Source organism: Tasmannia lanceolata, unplaced genomic scaffold (assembly GCF_043159265.1).
Source record: "Tasmannia lanceolata isolate RefF3 unplaced genomic scaffold, GAP_Taslan_0.1 ptg000006l, whole genome shotgun sequence".
NCBI lineage: Eukaryota > Viridiplantae > Streptophyta > Magnoliopsida > Canellales > Winteraceae > Tasmannia > Tasmannia lanceolata.
This window is the reverse complement of record NW_027518683.1, coordinates 6,018,528-6,039,251: the sequence shown is the minus strand read 5'-3', so window position 1 is coordinate 6,039,251 and position 20,724 is coordinate 6,018,528. Positions and strand designations below refer to the sequence as shown.

The 20,724-nt window shown below is 39.8% G+C and overlaps 1 protein-coding gene and 2 pseudogenes across 2 annotated transcripts; 1 reads left to right on the top strand and 2 right to left on the bottom strand.

Moving 5' to 3' along the window:
- Positions 1–1,936: 1,936 nt before the first annotated feature.
- On the bottom strand, positions 1,937–3,336 carry LOC143878156 (calmodulin-like protein 3 pseudogene; annotated as a pseudogene).
- A 4,883-nt stretch (positions 3,337–8,219) lies between these two features.
- Positions 8,220–9,253, top strand: LOC143879430 (calmodulin-like protein 3 pseudogene; annotated as a pseudogene). Its single transcript, XR_013251289.1, has 2 exons — positions 8,220–9,054; positions 9,184–9,253. The product of XR_013251289.1 is annotated as a calmodulin-like protein 3 pseudogene (transcript).
- A 6,503-nt stretch (positions 9,254–15,756) lies between these two features.
- Positions 15,757–17,230, bottom strand: LOC143878271 (uncharacterized). The gene is made up of 4 exons (XM_077380574.1): positions 16,883–17,230; positions 16,656–16,785; positions 16,172–16,573; positions 15,757–16,006 (listed from the first exon to the last, which is right to left on the bottom strand). The coding sequence occupies exons 1-4, from the start codon at positions 17,193–17,195 to the stop codon at positions 15,979–15,981; spliced, it is 873 nt and encodes a 290-aa protein (XP_077236689.1). The 5' UTR covers positions 17,196–17,230; the 3' UTR covers positions 15,757–15,978.
- Positions 17,231–20,724: the final 3,494 nt, after the last annotated feature.

Here is a 20,724-nt window from a genome sequence, read left to right as displayed (position 1 = left end):
GGTGTACAGCTTGTATGCCACATATGGAGGTTTGTTTAGGTTTTCTTATTTTAGTATTAGCTTATAGGGAGATTTTTTTAATAATCTGAGATTGATCTTATGATTATTATTATTATTATTTTTGTATTAACTCTATTTTTATTATTTATAATATGGGGTTGAACTTGTTTCTTCATTAATTTTATAGGAAAACACTTTGAAAACAGGATTCCGTGAAATGGCCGTCCATTTTGGGATGTAGGTAATATTGTTATTAGGGATTTGCTAGGGACTATTGCAAAAGGCATTTTGCGGACAGGCTGTTGCATGAGAGAGAGCAGTCGCATTGACCCACTTATTCATTTAATTCATATGTGGCTGCTCTCACATGCAACTGCAATGGTTCGTCAAATTTCAATTGTTTTTCAGAAATACTTTTCATATTTTCTAAGAAAAATTAATTCCTTCTAGATGTTAGAATTTCACATTCTTTGAAATATCGATTACAGTAGCGAACGGGAGGTTAAATGCTCTCCCCATCAAATTTCAATTGCCGTGAAGGAAAATATGGAAAAGGGAAGCCCTGAGATGACCATAACCCTCCGTTCTAGCCACTTCCCACCTACCCCATGGTTGCTGGACATGCCCATAAGATAGGGATATTGTATCAAACATCTAAGGATTCATTCTCAATACTTCATGTCTAACTTCTCTTACATCGCCCTGACTTTAGTGACCAAGCTTGGAGTGCAAATGAAGATTTGAACTACAGACTTTGTTTTATGCCTTTTTAAGGGTACCGATGTTGGCACTATCATTTTTTATAATGCACAAACTCAGCGTGTCTCTTTTATTATTTAAACAGCTGACAAAGGTTATTACAGTTCCGTACAAGCCCCTCCGAAGCCAGTTAAATAAGAAAAAAGAACCTGAGTTTGTGCAATTATCAAAAAATGGTAGTGCCAATATGAATAGGTTTTCAGGGCCGTTGCAGTACTCCAGATGACATTAACATCCAATTAGACATAAAACAGAGTGGTGCCATTTTCAAAATATGGTAGTGTGGATATCATTTCCCTAAAATTTAACCATTTTTTTTTCCAATATGATTATACGAAAATAACATTACGGGGCCGTTTGGATACGTGGATTTTAGGACCCTGAATTTCCTCAAAATTGTAGATGGGAGAAGAGTGAAGAAAGAGACCAACCGTCGTTTTCTGCCCTTCTTTCCGAGAGCAAGAGAGCAAAAGATGGTCCCATGTTTCCAGGTTTTAGAAGTCTTAGGATGTGGGAGAGAATTCTAAAACCTGATTTCTCACTTAAAATTCAAGAAACGCTGCCACGACAGAGTGCGGCAGCTTGATCATGAACCATCTTTTAAACTGTTTTCAAACTAAAACCTGGATTCTAAAATCCGCGTGTCCAAACGGCCTCTTCATGTATATAAGAAGGGATTTGCTAGCGATCCATCGCAAAAGGCATTTCGCACTGTCGCATGTCAGACAAGCCACCTAATGATAACAAAATCTGCTGAAAAGTCATCCTCTATGGCTGATCTGACATTCAGGCCATGTGGCAGAGGTATGCCTTGCCCAAGGGGGTTGCTCTTGGAGCCAAAGGAGGATATCAAGCTATCCAAGGATAAAGTAATCCCTGGTTTACTATCCCCACAAAGAACAGCCCAGATGGGGCCACCTATTGGATGACCCATAGCCAAAAGATTGTATCAGCCAGACAATCCTAACCATCTGATCAATGGGACTTCTGCCTGCTGAATGTTGAACATTGCCCATTTTCAGATGACCCCACATTTTCAGACAAATTAATGGACGGTCAGGATTGTCCAATTGTTACAATCATTGGGCTATCTTTCATCCAAGAGTCAATCTTTGATCTACGGGTCTAGATCGATGGTCTTGGTACCAAGCTAAGATCATCTGCAAAGCGACAAAAGGAAAGCAAAAGACAATATACAACTTAAAAAAAAAAGACATCTTACAAAGTTACAAGAGAAGGGAAGACTGGTTTAGGAGACATGAATAGGCCTTCCTGACTCGATCATCAGCTTGAATTCATGGAAATTAACCATCCCATCTCCATCCTTATCAACCTTGTTGATCATATTCCTACACGCCTCAATCTGCATCCCTTGCTTTAGCCCCAAAGACGAAAGAAATAGTCTCAACTCATCAACACTGATCAACCCATCTCCATTCTCATTAAAAGCCTCCTTCAAATCATCCAATTCCTCAACTTCATCTTTCCCACCACTAGATTCTTCTCTTCTCCCCATTGAATTGTAAAGCTGGCAGAACTCATGTAGATCTATAAGGCCGTCTCCATTGGAATCAAACTTTTCCACCATGTTTGCCACCTTTTTATCACTGCTAAAGAGGCTCAAATTCTCTAGAGATTCTATCAGTTCTTGTTTGGTGATGAAGCCATCTCCGTTCTTGTCGAAAGTGGAGAAGGCCAATTTGAGCTCGGCCTTATCGACGGGGTCGGATTCTTCTTCATGGGTGTTGTGAGAGTAGTGGTGGTGGAGAAAGAAGGTTTTGGAATGAGAGAAGAGACCCATGAAATGAGTTTGGTGGGAGGGAAATAGAAGGAGTTGAGGAGGCCAAAGATGAAGAGTACAGCTAATAAGACAAGGGTCAACACCTCACTTATTTCTAAGAAGAGGAAGAAGACTGGAATTTACCCAAAAATAGAAAGAGGAAATGAGGAAGAAGGTGAAGAAGACGCGAGGAGAGAGATAACAGGAGAGAAATTGCGTTACTTGGAAGCGACAAAAGGGAAGAAAAATCTTAGGAAGGAAACGCGTTGATCCCACAAAACGCGTGGAAACTATAATAACTAAAACGCTCTAGTCATTCATTACACTCGCGAGATCTACTGTGAGACGCACTTCTGTAAGACAGTAAAGAGACATCTTGTGATTGGGCCCACCAACATAGCTAATTAGCTAGTATGATTTTAAACTGTTCATCTGGTGGGACCTACTTTGGAGATGGCCAATGAAACGAGTGGAGTGAGAATTGTTATCCAATTGAATGGTTAGGATTGTCTGACCGTGGCATCTCCATTTTATATGAGCGGTCCAAATCATGGGCATCATGTAGGTGGGCCCAATTACTGTTATCTCTTCGCAATAAGGATTGTTGTGGGTGACTTTTGTGTTTTGACCTATGTAGAAACCCGCTTGTTAGAAAGCCAGGGTTCCCTTGCTACTTGCTTTAGTCGTCGAGTAGATGCGCCGTACACTTAAAGGTCGCTGGGGATTGTCTACCCTACTTACTTACTTACTATATCACCATACTCCGTTTGGTTGGAGGACCCCCAAATTTTTGTCATTTTTCACATTGTTTTCGTGGAAACTGGAAAGTGATACAGGTGACAAAATCCATAAAATTTGGCCCCTTTTAACATTTAGGTGATAGTCAAAACATGCAACCCAACACTACTTAGTCCCGGCATGTCATCCCAAAACCGGTCAAAACACTGAGTAAACCCGAAAAATTGTCCAAAACTTATATCGGATTACAGAATTGGTCCTCTAAAGTCATCTTCTGATAAATTAAGGGGAAATGGAGATTTGAAGATGAAATAATGGGAAAGTTGGGGTAAATTTTGCCACCTAATGAGAAGCCGACATGTGTGATGTGGCACACGAAGACCCAAAAGCGGTGAGGGTAGAAGTGTAATTTTGCTGTACTCCAGGAAGCCCTATAAACCCTAGAAAGGAAAAAAAAGGGCATGTTATTTTTTGAAAAGTAAATGAATAATTATAATAATAATAATATGGACATTAAATTTAGGGAAGTAAAATATCCACCCTTTTTGATTACTTGGGAGTGGGACACCCAACAGCAGTGTACGTGGCAATCAACCCCATGGAATCCTTCAGATGCGAAGTACATAGCCCCTATGCAGTCAATCAGTCACTGTTGCTAGGTTTTCCAAGTAATCAAAAGGGGCATATATATCACTTCCCTAAATTTAAGCTATTTACAAAGTAAGACACAAATAAAATTGTGTAGTAAATATTTGTTCTAGGAATAAAAATACGCTAAGGCCATGTGTTGAACACCATGAAAAGTTATTCCATGGAAAATGCGTGGGCCCAATTGTGTGAGAGGTGCTGAGAAGGAAGGAAGGGAAGAGTATTAGAGAATAAAATCAAATCGTAGATTGATTGGGGTGGATTTTAGATTGATTGGGTTGGATTTTAGATTAAGGAAGAAGGCTAGATTAAGTAACAAGATTAGATTAGGATTATCTCCCCAAATCATGTCATATCTCTTTGTATGTTTATCTTTTCGAGTGTTCTCTATATAAACACTCATTGGGCTTGATTGTAATCCATCCAAAAATAATAGAAATTTTCTATTCTCTAAATTTAACATGGTATCAGAGCCAACGACCTTGGCTTGACCTCTCCACAAGTGCTTCCGTTATCCGGCGGACGGCCGACCGTCCGGACCAACATTGATCCCCTTAGCCTAGATCTTGCTCTTTTTTTTTTTTTTCCTCGTCTTGACTTCATCCAACGTATCCCTTTTTCCCTATTCCCTGCCATTTTATTTTTGCTTCCTCTACTTACGCAGAAACAACAAGAAGATCCAAAGTCGAAGAAGGTTTATCTTTTGATGCTGTTCAACTCATCTTATGCAAAAAAAAAGGGTGTATCCCTAATGTGATATTTTCACACCCCTTCCTCTTGTTCAAAGTGAAATCACCCCCAATATTTGATATCCGTCTCATCATTTTCCTTCCATTGGAACAATTGTCAAACCAAAAAAAGGAGGAGATCAAGTTCCAGAACCAAACAAACTGTCCAACTGTATGGGATATTCATAAATATATTCCACTTCTCATTTTGGGTTTAACTCTTAAAAGTTGCACATTTGGAGGCCATTTTCTAACCGGACAAATTGTATGAAATTTTCATCGACATCGACATCGACAACTGCTCGTTTTACGTTAAATAACTCTTAGACTTGTACAGTTGGAGGCCATTTGTTAGATGGTTAACTTTTAAGGGTGCAAGCTGGAATGAGTTGGTTTATGTTGGAATGTTTGGATACGTGACGCGTTGTGCTGGGCTTTCCGAGGTTTGGGAAAGAAAAATATAATGGATTGGATTAAGCTTGCCCAATTAAATTATAGGGATTTGATAGGGACCATCACAAAGGCGTTTCTCGGTAAGGATGTTGCATGAGAGAGCATGAGAGAGCAGCCACATCAGATGAATTAATGATTAAGAGAAAATCTTACCATATTCGGCTGCCCACTCATGCAACAGCCGACCGTACCGAGAAATACCTTCTGTGATGGTCCCTAGCAAATCTCTAAATTCTATATATTAGAATAAGCCAAACGATTTCTTCAACACAAACATGTTTTGATACATGACGTTCATGTTTCTTGTCTTTTATATTTAAAGAGCTGTAAAAGGGTTTTTAGGTCCCCAAAAAGCACTTGCATGACAGTTAAATGCTAAAAAACAAGATACATGATCGCATGTATCAAAACATAGTTGTGTTGAAATCATTTCGCTAGAATAATGGTAATTGATATCGGAGAAGTGCTATTATCACAAATAATGGTCGCACATAGGAGGTGTCATTTTCTTGCAAGGGCACATTTAACAAGCATGACAAACAATTTCTAGGTTAATTGAGAGAGAGAGACAGAGACGGAGCTTCACAGAGAGAAAATTTCTCATTTAAAATCGGGTATTTTTCCTTGTTTTCCAGCCCCAGCACATGGTTACTTGACTTGGTGACATCTCAAACTTCTCTCTCACTCGCCCTCTTCTCTGTATTTCTAATACAAAGAGATCGAGAAACTTACATTAAAATAGGGTTTTACATAGCCCAGGGGTTTAATAGAGAGGTATTTACATTTATAGGGTTTTAGGCCACTAGGCTAATCAGACCCAAATTCGATCTTTTAACCCATACATGGTCCATATATGATATATCTATCCAAGTGACTACCGGATCCGGCCCATCAACATCACAACCAAGACATCCGATTGGCTCATTGATAGATTTGTATAATATCATGGACCAATTACCAATGGGGGACAAACATTAGGCAAAATTATCAACAGGACCCATGCTTTTCAAAAATTATCAACGGGAGACAAAAGAGGTCTTGTCAGTAAAAGCTGGACAAAAATACCCTTTGGCATATACAACACGTTTTGACTTTGGAAGGGGGTTTTCAAGTCTCTACGATTGGGGTTATCAGGTATCAAAATGGGGTTACCAATTTCAGAATGGGCTTATCAAGTCCCTCAAAATTGGCCGAGGGTACTAGAGTTTTGGAAGGGGGTTTTCAAGTATTTGGGATTGGGGTTATCTAGTATCAAAATGGGCTTATCAAGTGCTTGAAAATTGGCAGAGGGTACTAAAGTTTTGGAAGAGGGTTTTCAAGTTTCTAGGATTGGAGTTATCTAGTATAAAAAATGGGGTCATCAATTTCCGAATGGGGTGATCAAGTCCCTAAAAATTGGCCAAGCGTACTAGAGTTTTGGAAGGGGGTTTTCAAGTCTATGGGATTGGGGTTATCTAGCATAAAAATGGGGTTACCAATTTCTGAATTGGCTTATCAAGTCCTTGAAAATTGGCCGAGGATACTGGAGTTTTGGAAGGGGGTTTTCAAGTCTCTAGGATTGAGGTTATCAGGTATCAAAATGGGGTTACCAATTTCAGAATGGGCTTATCAAGTCCCTGAAAATTGACCGAGGGTACTAGAGTTTTGGAAGGGGGTTTTCAAGTATTTGAGATTGGGGTTATCTTGTATCAAAATGGGGTTACCAATTTACGAATGGGCTTATCAAGTCTCTTAAAATTGCCCAAGGGTACTGGAGTTTTGGAAGGGGGTTTTCAAGTCTCTGGGGTTGGGGTTATCCAGTATCAAAATGGGGTTACCAAATTCCGAATGGGCTTATCAAGTCCCTTATGAACACGTTTTTACTTCCTATTTTTTTTCACTCGTTCATTTTCACGTTTTTTTCCTTCTACCGTACGATTCACCTTCCTCATCCTTCATTGAAAGGGAGAAGGAGAAATGCAAAACCCTAAAACAAATGAAAAATAAAACCTAGATATTGAAAGATAGATGGGAATGAACTCACGTTTCAAATTTTTGAGTTTTCCCACCTCCAATGGTGGCTAAATGATGAAGAAGATGACTGGTAATGTAGAAAAAAACAAAGTTGAAAATGAAAAAGTGAAAAAAAAAAGATGGAAAGAAGGGAGAAAGGGAAAAGTGGAAAAGCAAAACGTGTTGCTTAAGAAAATGACATTTTCGTCCAGCTTTTAATGACAAGACATATTTTGTCCCCCCGTTGATAATTTCTGAAAAGCATGGGTCCTGTTGATAATTTCACCTAATTTTTGTCCCCCATTGGTAATTGATCCTAATATCATTATAAAGCAGGGTACAATCCCAGGATAGCTTATCCAAATATTTCTATCACCATTGAGAGCAGCCCCATTTTACACTTTTAAGTGTACGGCGCATCAACTAGCGCGTACTCCCTCCTCACTTTTGACTACTAATGCTCTGTTTGGATGCCGGGTTTTTTTTTTTCCTGAGATTTATGTGGGTAAAGGTAGGAGACAAAAGAGGGGACAAGCATTAATTAGAGAAAGATATTATGATGAGTGGAGAGAGAGGGTAGAGAGAGAAAGAGAGAACACCCTTTTCAAGACAAGATTTTACTGATGTCAGCAAGAAAAAGCTGATGTGACCACTAAACCTTTACCCACATAAATCCTGGGAACAAAAAAAACCCAGCAACCAAACAGAGCATAAAGCAGGGATTAGGGAACCGTGCCTTTCTAACTAGCGTGTGGTTTTACAAAGAGAGCACTCTTTATTCCGAAGAGATACTTGGGCCCACCTACGTGATGCCCCATGATCTAAATCGAGATGCCACGATCAGACAATCATAACCATTCAATTGGACCACAATTCTCACTCCATCTTTTCATTTGGCGTTTTTCTAGAGCCATCTCTAAACTGGGTCCCACCAGATGAACAGTTTAAAATCATGCTAGCGATGTTGGTGGGCCCAATGTCTTATAGAAGCGCGTCTCACAGTCACAGTACATCTCGCTTTGTAATTGCGAGTGTCATGAGTAGAGCGTTTTAGTTATTATAGTTCCCACGCGTTTTGTGGGATCAACTGCTGCCAATAACGCGTTTCCTTCCTCAGATTTTTCTTCCCTTTAGTTTTGTCGCTTCCAACTAACGCAATTTCTCTCCTCTTATCTCTCTACTCTCTCCATCTCTCTACTCTCTCCTCTCTTCGTGCTCACCTTCTTCCTCATTTCCTCTTTTCTATTTTTCGGTAAATTCCAGTCTTCTTCCTCTTGTTAGAAATAAGCGAGATGTTGACCCTTGTCTTATTAGCTGTACTCTTCATCTTTGGCCTCCTCAACTCCTTTTATTTCCCTCCCACCAAATTCATTTCATGGGTCTCTTCTCTCATTCCAAATACATCTTTCTTCACCACTACTACAATCTCATCACCCATGAAGAAGAATCCGACCACTGTAGATCAGGCGGAGCTCGAATTGGCCTTCTCCACGTTCGACAAGAACGGCGATGGCTTCATCACCAAACAAGAATTGATAGAATCTCTAGAGAATTTGGGTCTCTTTAGTAGTGATAAACAAGTGGCAAACATGGTGGAAAAGTTTGATTCCAATGGAGATGGCCTTATAGATCTACATGAGTTCTGTGAGATCTATAATTCGATGGGGAGAAGAGATGAATCTAGTGGTGGGAAAGATGGGGTTGAGGTATTGGATGATTTGAAGGAGGCTTTTGATGTTTTTGATGAGAATGGAGATGGGCTGATCAGTGTTGATGAGTTGAGACTAGTTCTTTCGTCTTTGGGGCTAAAGCAAGGGATGCAGATTGAGGAGTGTAGAAATATGATCAACAAGGTTGATAAGGATGGAGATGGGATGGTTAATTTCCATGAATTCAAGCTGATGATGGAGTCTGGAAGGCCTATTCATGTCTCCTAAACCAGTATTCCCTTCTCTTGTAAGCTGTTTTTTTAACTTGTAGAAAGTCTTTTGCTTTCATTTTCTTGCTTTGCAGATTATCTTAGCTTGTTGCCAAGACCATCGATCTAGACTGTACATCAAAGATTGACTCTCGAATGAATGATAGCCCAGGTTTGCAACAATTGGACAATCCTGGCCGTCCATTAATTGCCTGCAAATGTGGGGTCAACTGAAAATGGGCAATGTTCAACATTCAACAGGCAAAAGTCGCATTGATCAGATGGTTAGGTGGTTAGGAATTTAGGATTGTCTGACTGATGCAATCTTTTGGCTGTGGGTCACCCAATAGGTGGCCATGGGGCTGTTCTCTGTGGGGATAGTAAACCAGGGATTACTCTATCCTTGGATAGCTTGATATTCTCTTGGGTAAGGCTTATGTCTGTCGCATGTTAGACCAGGCACAAAGGATCACTTTTCAGCAGATCTTGTCGTGGCGGCTGGTCTGACATGTGACAGACCATCCGCGAAATGACTTTTGCGATGGACGCTAGCAAATCCCTTCTTATATAGATGCAGTATAATCATTTTGGCAAATAAATGGTTAAATTTTAGGGAAATGATATCAACACTACCATATATTTTGAATATGGCACAACTCTATTTTATGTCTGATTGGATGTTAATGTCATCTCGAGTACTGTAACAACTCTGAAAAGCTAATTAAAAAGGCTATTTATATAGGCGCTGCCGTTTTTGATAATTGCACAAACTCAGTTAGTCTTTTCTTATTTGATTGACTTCTGAGAGCTTGTTCCGAACTGTGATAACCTTTTTCAGCTGGTTAAATAATAAAAGACAAGATGAGTTTGTGCATTATCAAAATGATAGTGTCAGCATCTGTGGCCTTAAAAAAGCATAAAACAAAGTCTCTAGTTCAAATCTTCATTTGCACTCCAAGCTTTGTCACTAAAGTGAGTGCGGCGTAAAAAAAGTTAGGCATAAAGTTTGGAGAATGACTCCACCAGTCTTCTGCTTTTTATATTCGGCAAATTATGTGGTATACACGCGAGTTGCACGTGATGGGTGATTAGGAGCAACACATAGGTGCCGCCCTTAGATGTTTGACACAATGACCCCATCTTATGGGCATGTCCAGCAACCATGGGGTAGTGCGGGTGGGAAAAGGAGAGACTTGAGAGGGCACGACTGAGTTGAGGGTAGGAAGTGGCTAGAAGCCTAGAATGGAGGTCATCTCAAGGAGTACACCCTAATTACTTTGTGTCCCATCAAATGAACGGTTTGAATCGTCCTATGAAGTGGGCCCCACAGTACTTTTTTGAAAAATAATGGACTTCACATGCACACACCATGTACAATCTCCTAAAAACACTTCCCATATTTTATACGGTGTGTGGCTGTATAGTCCAATATTTTTCAAGGGATTTGCTAGAGTCCATCGCAAAAGGCATTTCGCAGCTGGTATTGTGCATGTCAGACCAGCTACCTCGAGAATGAGGGCAACAACTTTTGTCTCCATTCACGACGTAGGTGGTCTAGCATGCGACAGACCAGCCCGCAAAATGCCTTTTGAAAAATATTACGGCCGAACACGGTATAAAAACTTCCCTTTTCCATATTTTCCTCAAAATTTGCATAAAAATGAGCTAGCCAAACACAAAAAAATAAATTTCCAACGAAATTATTTTCTGTGAAATTTTTTTACGTAGATCCAAACAGCCCCATAAATAAATTATGTATTAGAGTTATTGGGAAAAAATAAACTAGTCTACATTGTATAAACCGATATTACACAAAAGTAGTCCAGCAGATTTAGAATGGGTATGCATCTATTCAGGGGCGGGGCCAGGACTTTGCTCTAGGGGGGCAAAGAATTTATATAGGGTCCAATCGGATTGGAATTTTCTATGGAAATTTTTTCCTCTGCATCCAAACAGCATGTAAAATTTAAAACAATTTCTGTGGCTTTTCTCCTTCATATTTGCTTCAAATGGGGAATGATGTTCTGTTCTACATTTACTCAGTTTTTTTTTTTTTTTTGATGGGTTATATTTACTCGTTTTCGGATAATCGTAATGTAGTATTTAAATCTTGATAGTTGATTCAGTGGACCCCACCATGCCAAGAGTACTGCAACCAGAACATCATAACCATTCAAATGGTGGCCTACCTGGATGAAGTTTTTTGATCGGATGGCTAGGATTAATTCTCAGAGTTTTAGGCCATGGCATCTCCAAGGGGGACCCCATTGATGTCATGCATAACTGCATCTGATATGATTAGCAATAGAGTAAAAATTTGCTCCAATCGGATGATCATAACCATTCAATCAGTGGGGAACAAATGGATGGTCAGAATAAATAAGGAACAATCTTCCTGGAGCTCAACTAGTGCGATGCGACCTTTGGGAAATGATTAAGGTGGGGTCCATCAGATCAATGGTCCACATTATGCTGCATAAGGGGTTTTTTTTTTTTTTTTTCCTCTTTCAATTAACTGGCCTATTCGTTTGGGATTTTGACAATCGATTGTCACTCTAAAACTCAAATTGGTTTGGAATTCACAATCAGTTCTCAAAAAATCCAAAACAAACAGGGCCTTCACCTAACCAATCGGTTTTCAGAATCCAGAAAAACACAGAAACATACTACATCAGAAGAGATAGAGAATAGGACAGAGAGATTAAAAGAAAGGGAGAGGAAAGATTGAGAGAGGGAGAGTGAGAGCATACCTTTGGCTTGAACGAAAAATGCCAGGATTTCAGTATTCAGAAAATCTCAATTCGGACGTTGAAACTTAAGAGGGAAATCGAGCTACCTCGAAAGGAAGTGAGAGTTGGAGACGGAGAGAGACGTGATAAAATGGTGAAACTCCTAAATCGTGATAAGCCCAAACAATTTGGAAACAAATCCCTAAAAATTAGCATGTTAATATCCTGGAAACAACCAGGATTTGATTCGGAGGGTTTAGTGCACAAAATAAATTACAGAATGACACTTGCCCCCCTTCACAAAATCTGAAAAACTGAAGGGAGGCAAAGGGTAATTGTGGAATTATCTAAGCTTTATTACCACGTACCAAGCATCCCTCGCCACTTTCATCTCCTCTATCCTTAATCTCCCATTCCTACTCATCCCTTGTTACGTGCCTAATCGGCCGTAACACAAATACATATACGTATCATCCCACCAACTATATTTAAGCCTCTAAAGATTAGAGTTGGTTTGATGCCATGGAGTTCAATGCTCTCTTGCATAACCCATAACCCATAACGACACTTGGTCCTTAATACCACTTGAACTGCATACAAATATCATTGGGTCTAAGTGGGTTCTTCACGCTAAACACAACTTTGATGGTTTCGTTGATCGGTACAAAACCCGGTATTTTGACGAAACCTTTAGGCTCTGTGCACTTGTTTTTCCGGGAAAGGAAAATAAAATGTTTCCCAGGAATCTGACGTGGCATTAGGAAAAGAAATCAAGGGAATCTGTGCAGGAAAAGGTTTTCCTGGACTGTTTCTGGAGTGTTCACTTGCGCAGAAAAAGGTTTCCAGGGAAACTGTTTGCCCTTCTTTTTGCACTAGTTTTCCCGGGAAACGAAATCCGAGTGTTTTTTGTCGGAAATGAAATCCCTAAAGGAGGGGAAATGGGCTTTTCCATGTCATTTTTTGACTTATTGTAGAAATTCCACGTGTAATTCTATTTTCCCAGGAAAGGAACACCAGAATTCTGTCTTGTCAAGGTCTTGTCAAGGAAAAAAGAGATTGTTTTCCAGGGAATTGCTTTCCTGGGAACGCAAGTGAACAGAGCCTTAGTTCCATTGTCAAATCTCCCTCTGTACGGATTATACTCTCACTTGCATGTACTTTCAAGTGGTCTCTTTGTCGGCTGAAGATTACGTGAAGTAGCTCGCACCAAAAGTCGTTTTGTCTGCAAAATCGACGAGTCATTTGGGCTTAAGCAAGCGCCACAAGTTTGGTAATAATCGTTTAAAGGACTCTCTTAGAGCTTGATTATCAAAATTGTGCATAGGATATTTCAGTCTTCTTCCGTCATTCTTCTCGTGATTCAGTCTTTCTCATTGCTTATGTTGACGGTATTATCATTACCTGTAGTGATTCTCATGGAATTGATCATCCCACTAATGCTTTATCTTCTCAAATTGATCTTAAAGATATTGGTGCAGTCAGTTATTTTCTAGGAATAGAGGTTACATGGACCGCGGATGCTATCTATCTAACCCAACACAAGTTTGCATTGGACCTCTTTGACCATAATGATGTGCTTGGTGGCGGTGCTAAGCCCCTTAGTACACCAATTAATTCCTTCCAAATACGATGGTACAATGCTTGCTGATGCAACACACTATCGCAAATAATGCCTTATACTTGCGCGGCTCGACATCTCATATGCAGTTAATCGAGTCTGTTTATTTCTGCAAGGCTCCTACAAATACACATTTAGAGGCTGTTAAACACATCTTCTTTTATATTAAACCACTATCTTTCATGGGTTATGTTTCAACTAGTCCCAGACTTCTCTTTAACGGCATAGTATCAGACTAGGCTGGTTCTCGCAACCATTGTTGCTCTGCCATTGGAAGATGTGCATTTTTTTGTCTAAATTTGATATGCTGCTCAAAGAAGTAACCAACTATGTCCCGATCAAGCACTGAAGCGGAATACTGGGCTTTGGCCATTACAACCACTTATCTTTGCTGGATTTAACATCTTCTACTTCATCTTCATATTTTTCTTTATAAAGCTCTATTACTACTTTGCAATAATATAAGTGCCACCTATCGCATGGTCATGGTTCGAAACTTACCATTTTCAGATTAAAAAAGAAGTTGAGGGAGAAGAAAAAATGACTATGTTTCTCTTCCCTTTCTCCCATTTTTGAAGGGAAATCTGTCTATCGATAATAGGGATTTGCTAGCGTCCATCGCAAAAAGCATTTTGCGGATGGTCTGTCACATGTCAGACCACCCACCTCGTGAATTGAGACAAAACTGCAATTCCCTCTATAATATATACTAACCATGTTTCTTTCCACTGTCATTCATTTTCTTTCTAAAAAAATCTTTTATTGAAAAACCTTTTCTCATGGAAAATTTTATTGGAATGATTTTTTTTTACACCTCGTGCTTTGCATGGGTGGAGCCCATCATTTTACAACGCATGTTTTGATATGGAGAGCCCATGATTTTACAGACATGCAAAGCATGGGTGGGACTCACCATTTTACACCTCATGTATGTTTATTTAGGAGGTCCCACCATCTCTACCCAAAATTGTGCATATGGTGGGGCTGGCTATTCTACACTCGTGAGTGGGTTGCACCACCTATACCCAGATCCATGCATAAGGTGGGCTCACCATTTTACACCAAATTTTGAGAGGGGTGGGTCCTGCCAACTACATTCAAATCCATGCATCGGGTGGGGCCCATCATCTAACTTATGTTTTGATGGGGCGAACACTAATAAGGTTCTCTCGTAAAGTGTACTTGGAAAGGGCCTTATGGGTGGAAAGACCATCCTGGGCAACCAAAACATGCCTTCACGAAATTGATATTAGCATTCTTGGCCCATGCTATGCATGGGTCTAAAATAATGGCCCCCACCCCCATAAAAAACATTAGATGTGAAATTGCGGGCCAGCGCGTTGATGGGGATAGTGGGACCCACTTCTATTCGTAAAGGCATGTTTTGGTTTCCCAAGATTTGATCGCCAAGGAGTAAGTTCAAAAGAAAAAGTTACACCAAAGGAAAATATAGAGGTTGAAATCTCTCTCTGTGTTTGAACGAAAGAGAAAGATGCAGACCTAAAATCCCCAAAACGGGAGATGCAACCGAGGAGAGGACAAAATTTTGGGCCAAAGATTCAACTTCTGAAAATGGCAGACAATCTTGTTTCTCCTCCTCTGGAACAAACGTGTGATACAACCCAATAGCAACAAGATGCCGAAAAGCCCACAAGCAGAGGATCGTTTGGGGAGGACAAAACCCACGATGGAGAGAAGAGTGCTTGGGCGAGATTTCTCAGAATACAAGATCCAAATCATACCGTTCGAGCCCTCGATCCAAATCGTGAGAGATCAGTTGGGAACGAACTAGATCTTTGCCGCTTTAGATTTGGTCTCCTAGATTTTCTCCAAAGTGTCGGCCTCCAAGATTTTCCGCCGATTAAGAGTCCCTCGAGAACCCCTAAACGAGAAAGAAAACTGAGAGAGAGCCGATCAAGAATTCCGATTGGTTTTCCCCCTCCTAAAAAGAGAGAGATCAAAGTAAAGATTAAAGGGGGGGGGGGGGGGGGGGGGGGGGGGGGAGCAGACGTCCTCTTTTCCTTCTTGATTCCAACGATGGAATTAACCCACGTCCCAAAAAAAAAAAAAAACGAAGGAAGAACCCACGGCAAAAGCGATGAAAAATTAAGGTTCAATAATGCTTTAAGATTGTTAGAAGAATTAGGGTTTAAGCAAAGAGTGCTTAAAGCATTACACTCAAGGTATCTAGTTTGGAATACCAAGTTTGTTGCCTCCAGACCCTATTTATAGAGATACACTACGGTTAATGAATGGTTAATGAACTCTAGCCCATGTAGGCCCACTACACCGGTCCATTATCTTATCGGGCTTATATTAGAACATATATGGGTCATACTATATACCCAACACCTCTATACCGAAGGAAGCTTGATTTTTCAGCAATGATGATGTCTAGAAAAGAAAACTATCACATATAATCGAAGAGTACGACCAATGACAAAATCCATTATCCAAGTAGAGCATTCAGAAACGAAAATACACTTGAATCGTAAGCTCTACCTACTCTTTGCTGCCATATTTCCTCGTTGGAAAGTACATTTCACTTTTCATCTTTGGCCATAGATTGAGCGGCAAATGCTTCTTGCACGCTTCCTCATAGTGCTTATGTGATCTCACAACCTCATTTGTTGCTGCAGTCCACTGAAAGGAGAATGACAAATAAACGAAAAAAGAGAGTTAAAAGAGACCCGGGCTAAAGCACTTGTAAACTTTATTTTATCTTTCAAAAAAAAAAAAGAAGTTAAGAAGAGAGATTTTACGTGGATAATAAAAACCACAGAATGAAATTTAAATTTTAATTATGACCTTAAGACTCCATCTGGGAACATCTCGTCTGGAAAGAATAGCAGCGATTCCGTGAGAGAAGTACTTCCATCTCCAAAATCAAAGGGGTCTAGAAATGACACCAAGGGTTCCTCATGCAACATTACATCATATGGAAACATATTCATTGTGTTATCCTCCACCCCCTTCCCAGCATTCTCTCCACTTATCTCTGGTTCTTCTTCCCTCGAGCCTCTAATGGCCTGGTGATTTTCACCATGACTGTCTCTACTGCAAGGCTGTTGTTGTTGCTTCTTCTTTGCCTCTGTGGGAACTACGCTTTTTTTAGCTATTCCAGCCATCTTCTTCAAGAGACGAGTGTTCCAGTAATTCTTTACTTCATTATCTGTTCGGCCCGGGAGGCGTCCCGCAATCAAAGACCACCTTCATCCAAAAAATCCAACAATAATTCCTAATTTTCTCACCTTAAATTCGGAAATTTTAAATCGAGATAACAAGAGCTGACCGATTTCCTAGAAGTCGATGCAATCGGATGATGAGGTCTTCTTCCTCTTCTGACATTCTTCCGTGCTTGAGGTTTGGTCTTAAGTAGTTCTTCCATCTTAGTCTGCAGCTCTTTCCTCCCCTCAACAGACCTGCCCAAGGAAAGCCATTACATGAAAAAACATGGAAAAGTAGGAAATGCACCAAATTTACTATATGCTTGAAGAGATACTAGTAGAAAAAAGTCACTTGATCTCTTGGAAATGGTTGCCCACTTCCCTTCTCCATGAGTCTCTACATGTCTGATTAGAAGCAAGTCCTCTTCTGGGCTCCAAGGTCCCTTGTTAAGAACCTCTTTCTTCGAATCCTCTGTTGCCATCTCTCTCTCTCTATATGTCTCTCTTGCAGGAACTAGAATGGTTTCACGTAGCCTTACAAAGCACTTATAAAAAGGGGGGACTACTGATATAGAAGAGAGATGTTGGATGTCTGAATCAAAGTGACTTTGCGTCCTTTCATGGATATCTCTATTAGTGACAGTAGATTCACGTTGCTTTAGCATTCATGGAGCTGAAAGCCCGATACACACTTTATTCACTTCCTCACAGATTTCTTTTTCCTTTCTACTATTTAAGGGAAATGATATAATAATTGCTTGTTTAGACGTATGTAATCATAAATTGAAGGTTCCACCAAAGATATGGTTATGGCTTATTTAGAGGAATATAATCATAAATTGAAGGTTCAGGCTGATTTGACTCATGTGTCTTCACGTGTAATTAAACAATAGAAAAACAGGAAATTTTGGAAATTTTTTGCCATTACATAGTTTGACAGAAAATTCTTTTGATTCAAACAGGGCCTTTGAGTTTAATGTGTGGAACTTTTAATGCTTTTTTTTTTTTCAAGAAGGATTATCACCATTGCGAAGCACAGACTTGAATTTCTGATGGGCCATAGGAAATTCTGAGTGCTACTAAAGTGATTCTCATTATTTCTCATTATAGTACAATGATAAGATTTATCCATAAGAAAAGGTAAGAACAAAGCTGGAAAGATTCTTGGTGGGTACCCAAATGTTGCCCACTAGTGCCAGTTACAGCCTGTTTGCATGAACACAGCTCTCACCAAAATGCACGGACTCTACAAAAGTATCAGTATGTTTGTGCTGCAAAATTCCTTCTCGTCTTTCAGAGGGAATTACACCTTCCTCGTTCCTTCTCTCAGAGTGAAAAGCATCCACGTGAATATCCTCGAAATTTGAGTACCACCACTCACCCACACAAAGTGAATGTACGTGGACGAGTCACAGCTCAAAAGCTGGGGTTCCAATCACACAAGACCCTGTTGTTCTTATAGCTTGCTTGGTAGGAAGATACTCCCATGATAGGGGTCTAAGTTTTTGGCTCGAGATGTGACAAACCAAAAAGCGGGGTGGAAGTGCAATTATTTGTTGGAAAAAACAAGCAAAAAGGGGTGAATGCTTCATTTCATCCTCTATCTATAATAGACCCGGCAAACGAGTACGCGCGGGTATGGGTAAAAAATACCCGCGATTCTACAGGTAGGTTTTTCATGTACCCAGGCCCAACCCGCGCGGGTTGGGTAAAACCGCAGATAACCCAGTAAATTTATATGTAATATTTAAAAAAAAAACTATTGCGGCAATGACGATTTCAAGGTGGGATGAATGGCAATTGACCGGACTTGTGTTCGCTAGTGTGTGTCAACTGAACGCCTAAATAGATTGCCGAAAGATTTTATAATTGAGATTGAGGCATTATGGAAAGAAACAATTTATGCATTTCAGCAAGCAACAATTCATGATCATCTTATTGTCTTCCCTGTGTGACTCGCCTTGAATCGCATCTGTTACGCAAAATGTTAGGATAGTCTCGGATCAGCAGCTGCATGTAATCCAACATGGCCCCAGTAGATGGACAATGCAGATTGATTGTGACTTGGTGCATAAGAGTTGTAAGGCATCACTCATCTTATAGAAATGAATATCATAAAGAACTAGGAAATCTGATAGTACTAGGCAATGTTCAGAAGACAACGGTGTAAACTGGGATAAGATTTAACTGGAATACTGGTTAAAAACCGATGAAAAAACACCTAACTCTAGTTTTGCGGGTAACCCGCGGGTACACCCGCCCCATAGCAAAATTTACGGGTAAGGGTAACATTTTCTTTACCCATCAAAAAAAGACCCGCACCTGGCCCGCACCCGTGGGAAATTTTTGGTGGAAATCTTTTTCCATAAACAATATTTAATGGAACTTTTTTAGGATAATGATATCAGCACAACCATATTTTGATATTTTCACTAATGCATCTTGTCTTTTAGTATTTAAAAAGCTGTCGGAAAGGTTATTACATCTCCCAAAAAGCTCTCACAAGCCAATTAAAAAAGAAAAGACAAGCTAGCTCTGTGCAATTGTAAAAACATGGTTGTGCTGATATCATTTCTCTTTTTTATGGATTTATTTTTTTGCACCTTATGCATAGCATGGCTCCATCAATGTGCAACACATGTTTTGATAAGGTGAGGCACATCATTTTACACCCATGCATAGCATGGGTGAGGCCCACTATTTAGACTTCAAGTTTTGATATGGTAGGGGCCACCATTTTACACCCATAAGTGGGCCCACCATCTCCATTCAAATTCATGCATAGGGTGGGGGTCTACCATATTACACTATGTTTTTAATAGGGTAGGTAACACAAAGCGGGTAAGTGATGGTGGAAGCTCTCACACTAATTGATAGGGTGGGCGGAAGTTTGAAACTTAAGGGTGTGAAACTAATGAAAATCTTTGTTGGTTGGGTAGGGAATTTTTTTTATAGGCACATAGGAATCTTATGGAGACTTCATAGGCTGTTTGGTTAAGGTTTCAATAACTTTAGGGCCTGTTTTAATTTCTCACATTTGCAGCCCTTTTTGTGTTGTGATTTGGATCCGGATCAAATCCTTAAATTTCCAAATCGTAGCTGACAATGAAAAAGAAATCAAATTTCCAAATATGCTGTGGAAATAAGTATCTGGAAATTCACACATCTAGCAGTTTCCTTCACCCTCTTTGCTCCTCAACCTCTCCCCTCCAATAGAAAGTACCCCCTTCCCTCTCTGTCTCCCACAACATGAACTGGCGGATATAGTCAAGTCAATTCCAAATCCAAATACAAAACAAGAGGTATCCAAACGGGCCCTTGAGTTAAAGAAAATCAAGAAAAGTGAATGTTCTTTGGTTTGGTTTTAAGAAGCAAGAAAGTTCAGTTTAAAGAGAGGTTGGGGAGGTTATTCTAATTAAGAATTGGTTTCAAGGTTTAAAGGTGTATCTTGGTTGGGGAATTCTTGGAAGCCAATCATCGGTTGGAGGTGGAATCTTTAGGCCTTGTTTTTTTTAGTTTGTGCCAACCAATTGTGAGCCCCAAACCGATTCTTTGCAAATTTTGAGTCCAATAATAGGTTTGTGATAGGTACCTAGAAATAGATAAGAGGAAGATGAAATAAAGGTTAATTTGGGAGAACCAGTCCCTCATACAGGAGCACGAATTTGGCTGAAATCTTCTTTGCCTTTTTCATTAAGAGAGAAGAACATATAAAAATCTACAATATTCTCAAGTTTCAACACAACCAAGACTCTACAACCAATCAGAATAAAGGATAAATAAAATATAACTAAAAGATAAATATAAAAGATGGCTTAAAGCTAACAAGCCAACGTCAATAGTTGTTTATTGAAATTCCTAAAATTCAGGGATTCAACAGTTTGGTGCTCACAATCTGTTGGCACAATCTAAAACGAATAGGGCCTTCATAAATTGTAAACGGTAGGGTAAAATGGTACAATGGCTGATGTGTCTTGATGATAGGTGCAATAGGTTAGAAGGTTGGGTAAAATGGTACAATGGTTGATGTGTCTTGATGAAAGGTGCAATAGGTTAGAAGTGGATCGGTTAAAGGTGATAAGTAAAAGAGGAAAAGGGTTTGGGTAAGGGATTTAAGAAAAGCTTGCTAATGGATGAATCGATTACACATGGTGGGATGGAGTTTAAAAATTTTAATTATTAAGCTCTTGGGTG

What these genes read in the sequence shown, in the direction of transcription:
- LOC143878271 (XM_077380574.1), bottom strand. Translation starts at nt 17,195, where the DNA reads ATGCTAAAGCAACGTGAATCTACTGTCACTAATAGAGATATCCATGAA. An exon ending in CATCGACTTCTAGGAAATCG is followed by an intron (nt 16,574 to 16,655) that starts GTCAGCTCTTGT and finishes TTTTGGATGAAG; the next exon opens with GTGGTCTTTGATTGCGGGAC. An exon ending in TTCCCAGATGGAGTCTTAAG is followed by an intron (nt 16,007 to 16,171) that starts GTCATAATTAAA and finishes TTCTCCTTTCAG; the next exon opens with TGGACTGCAGCAACAAATGA.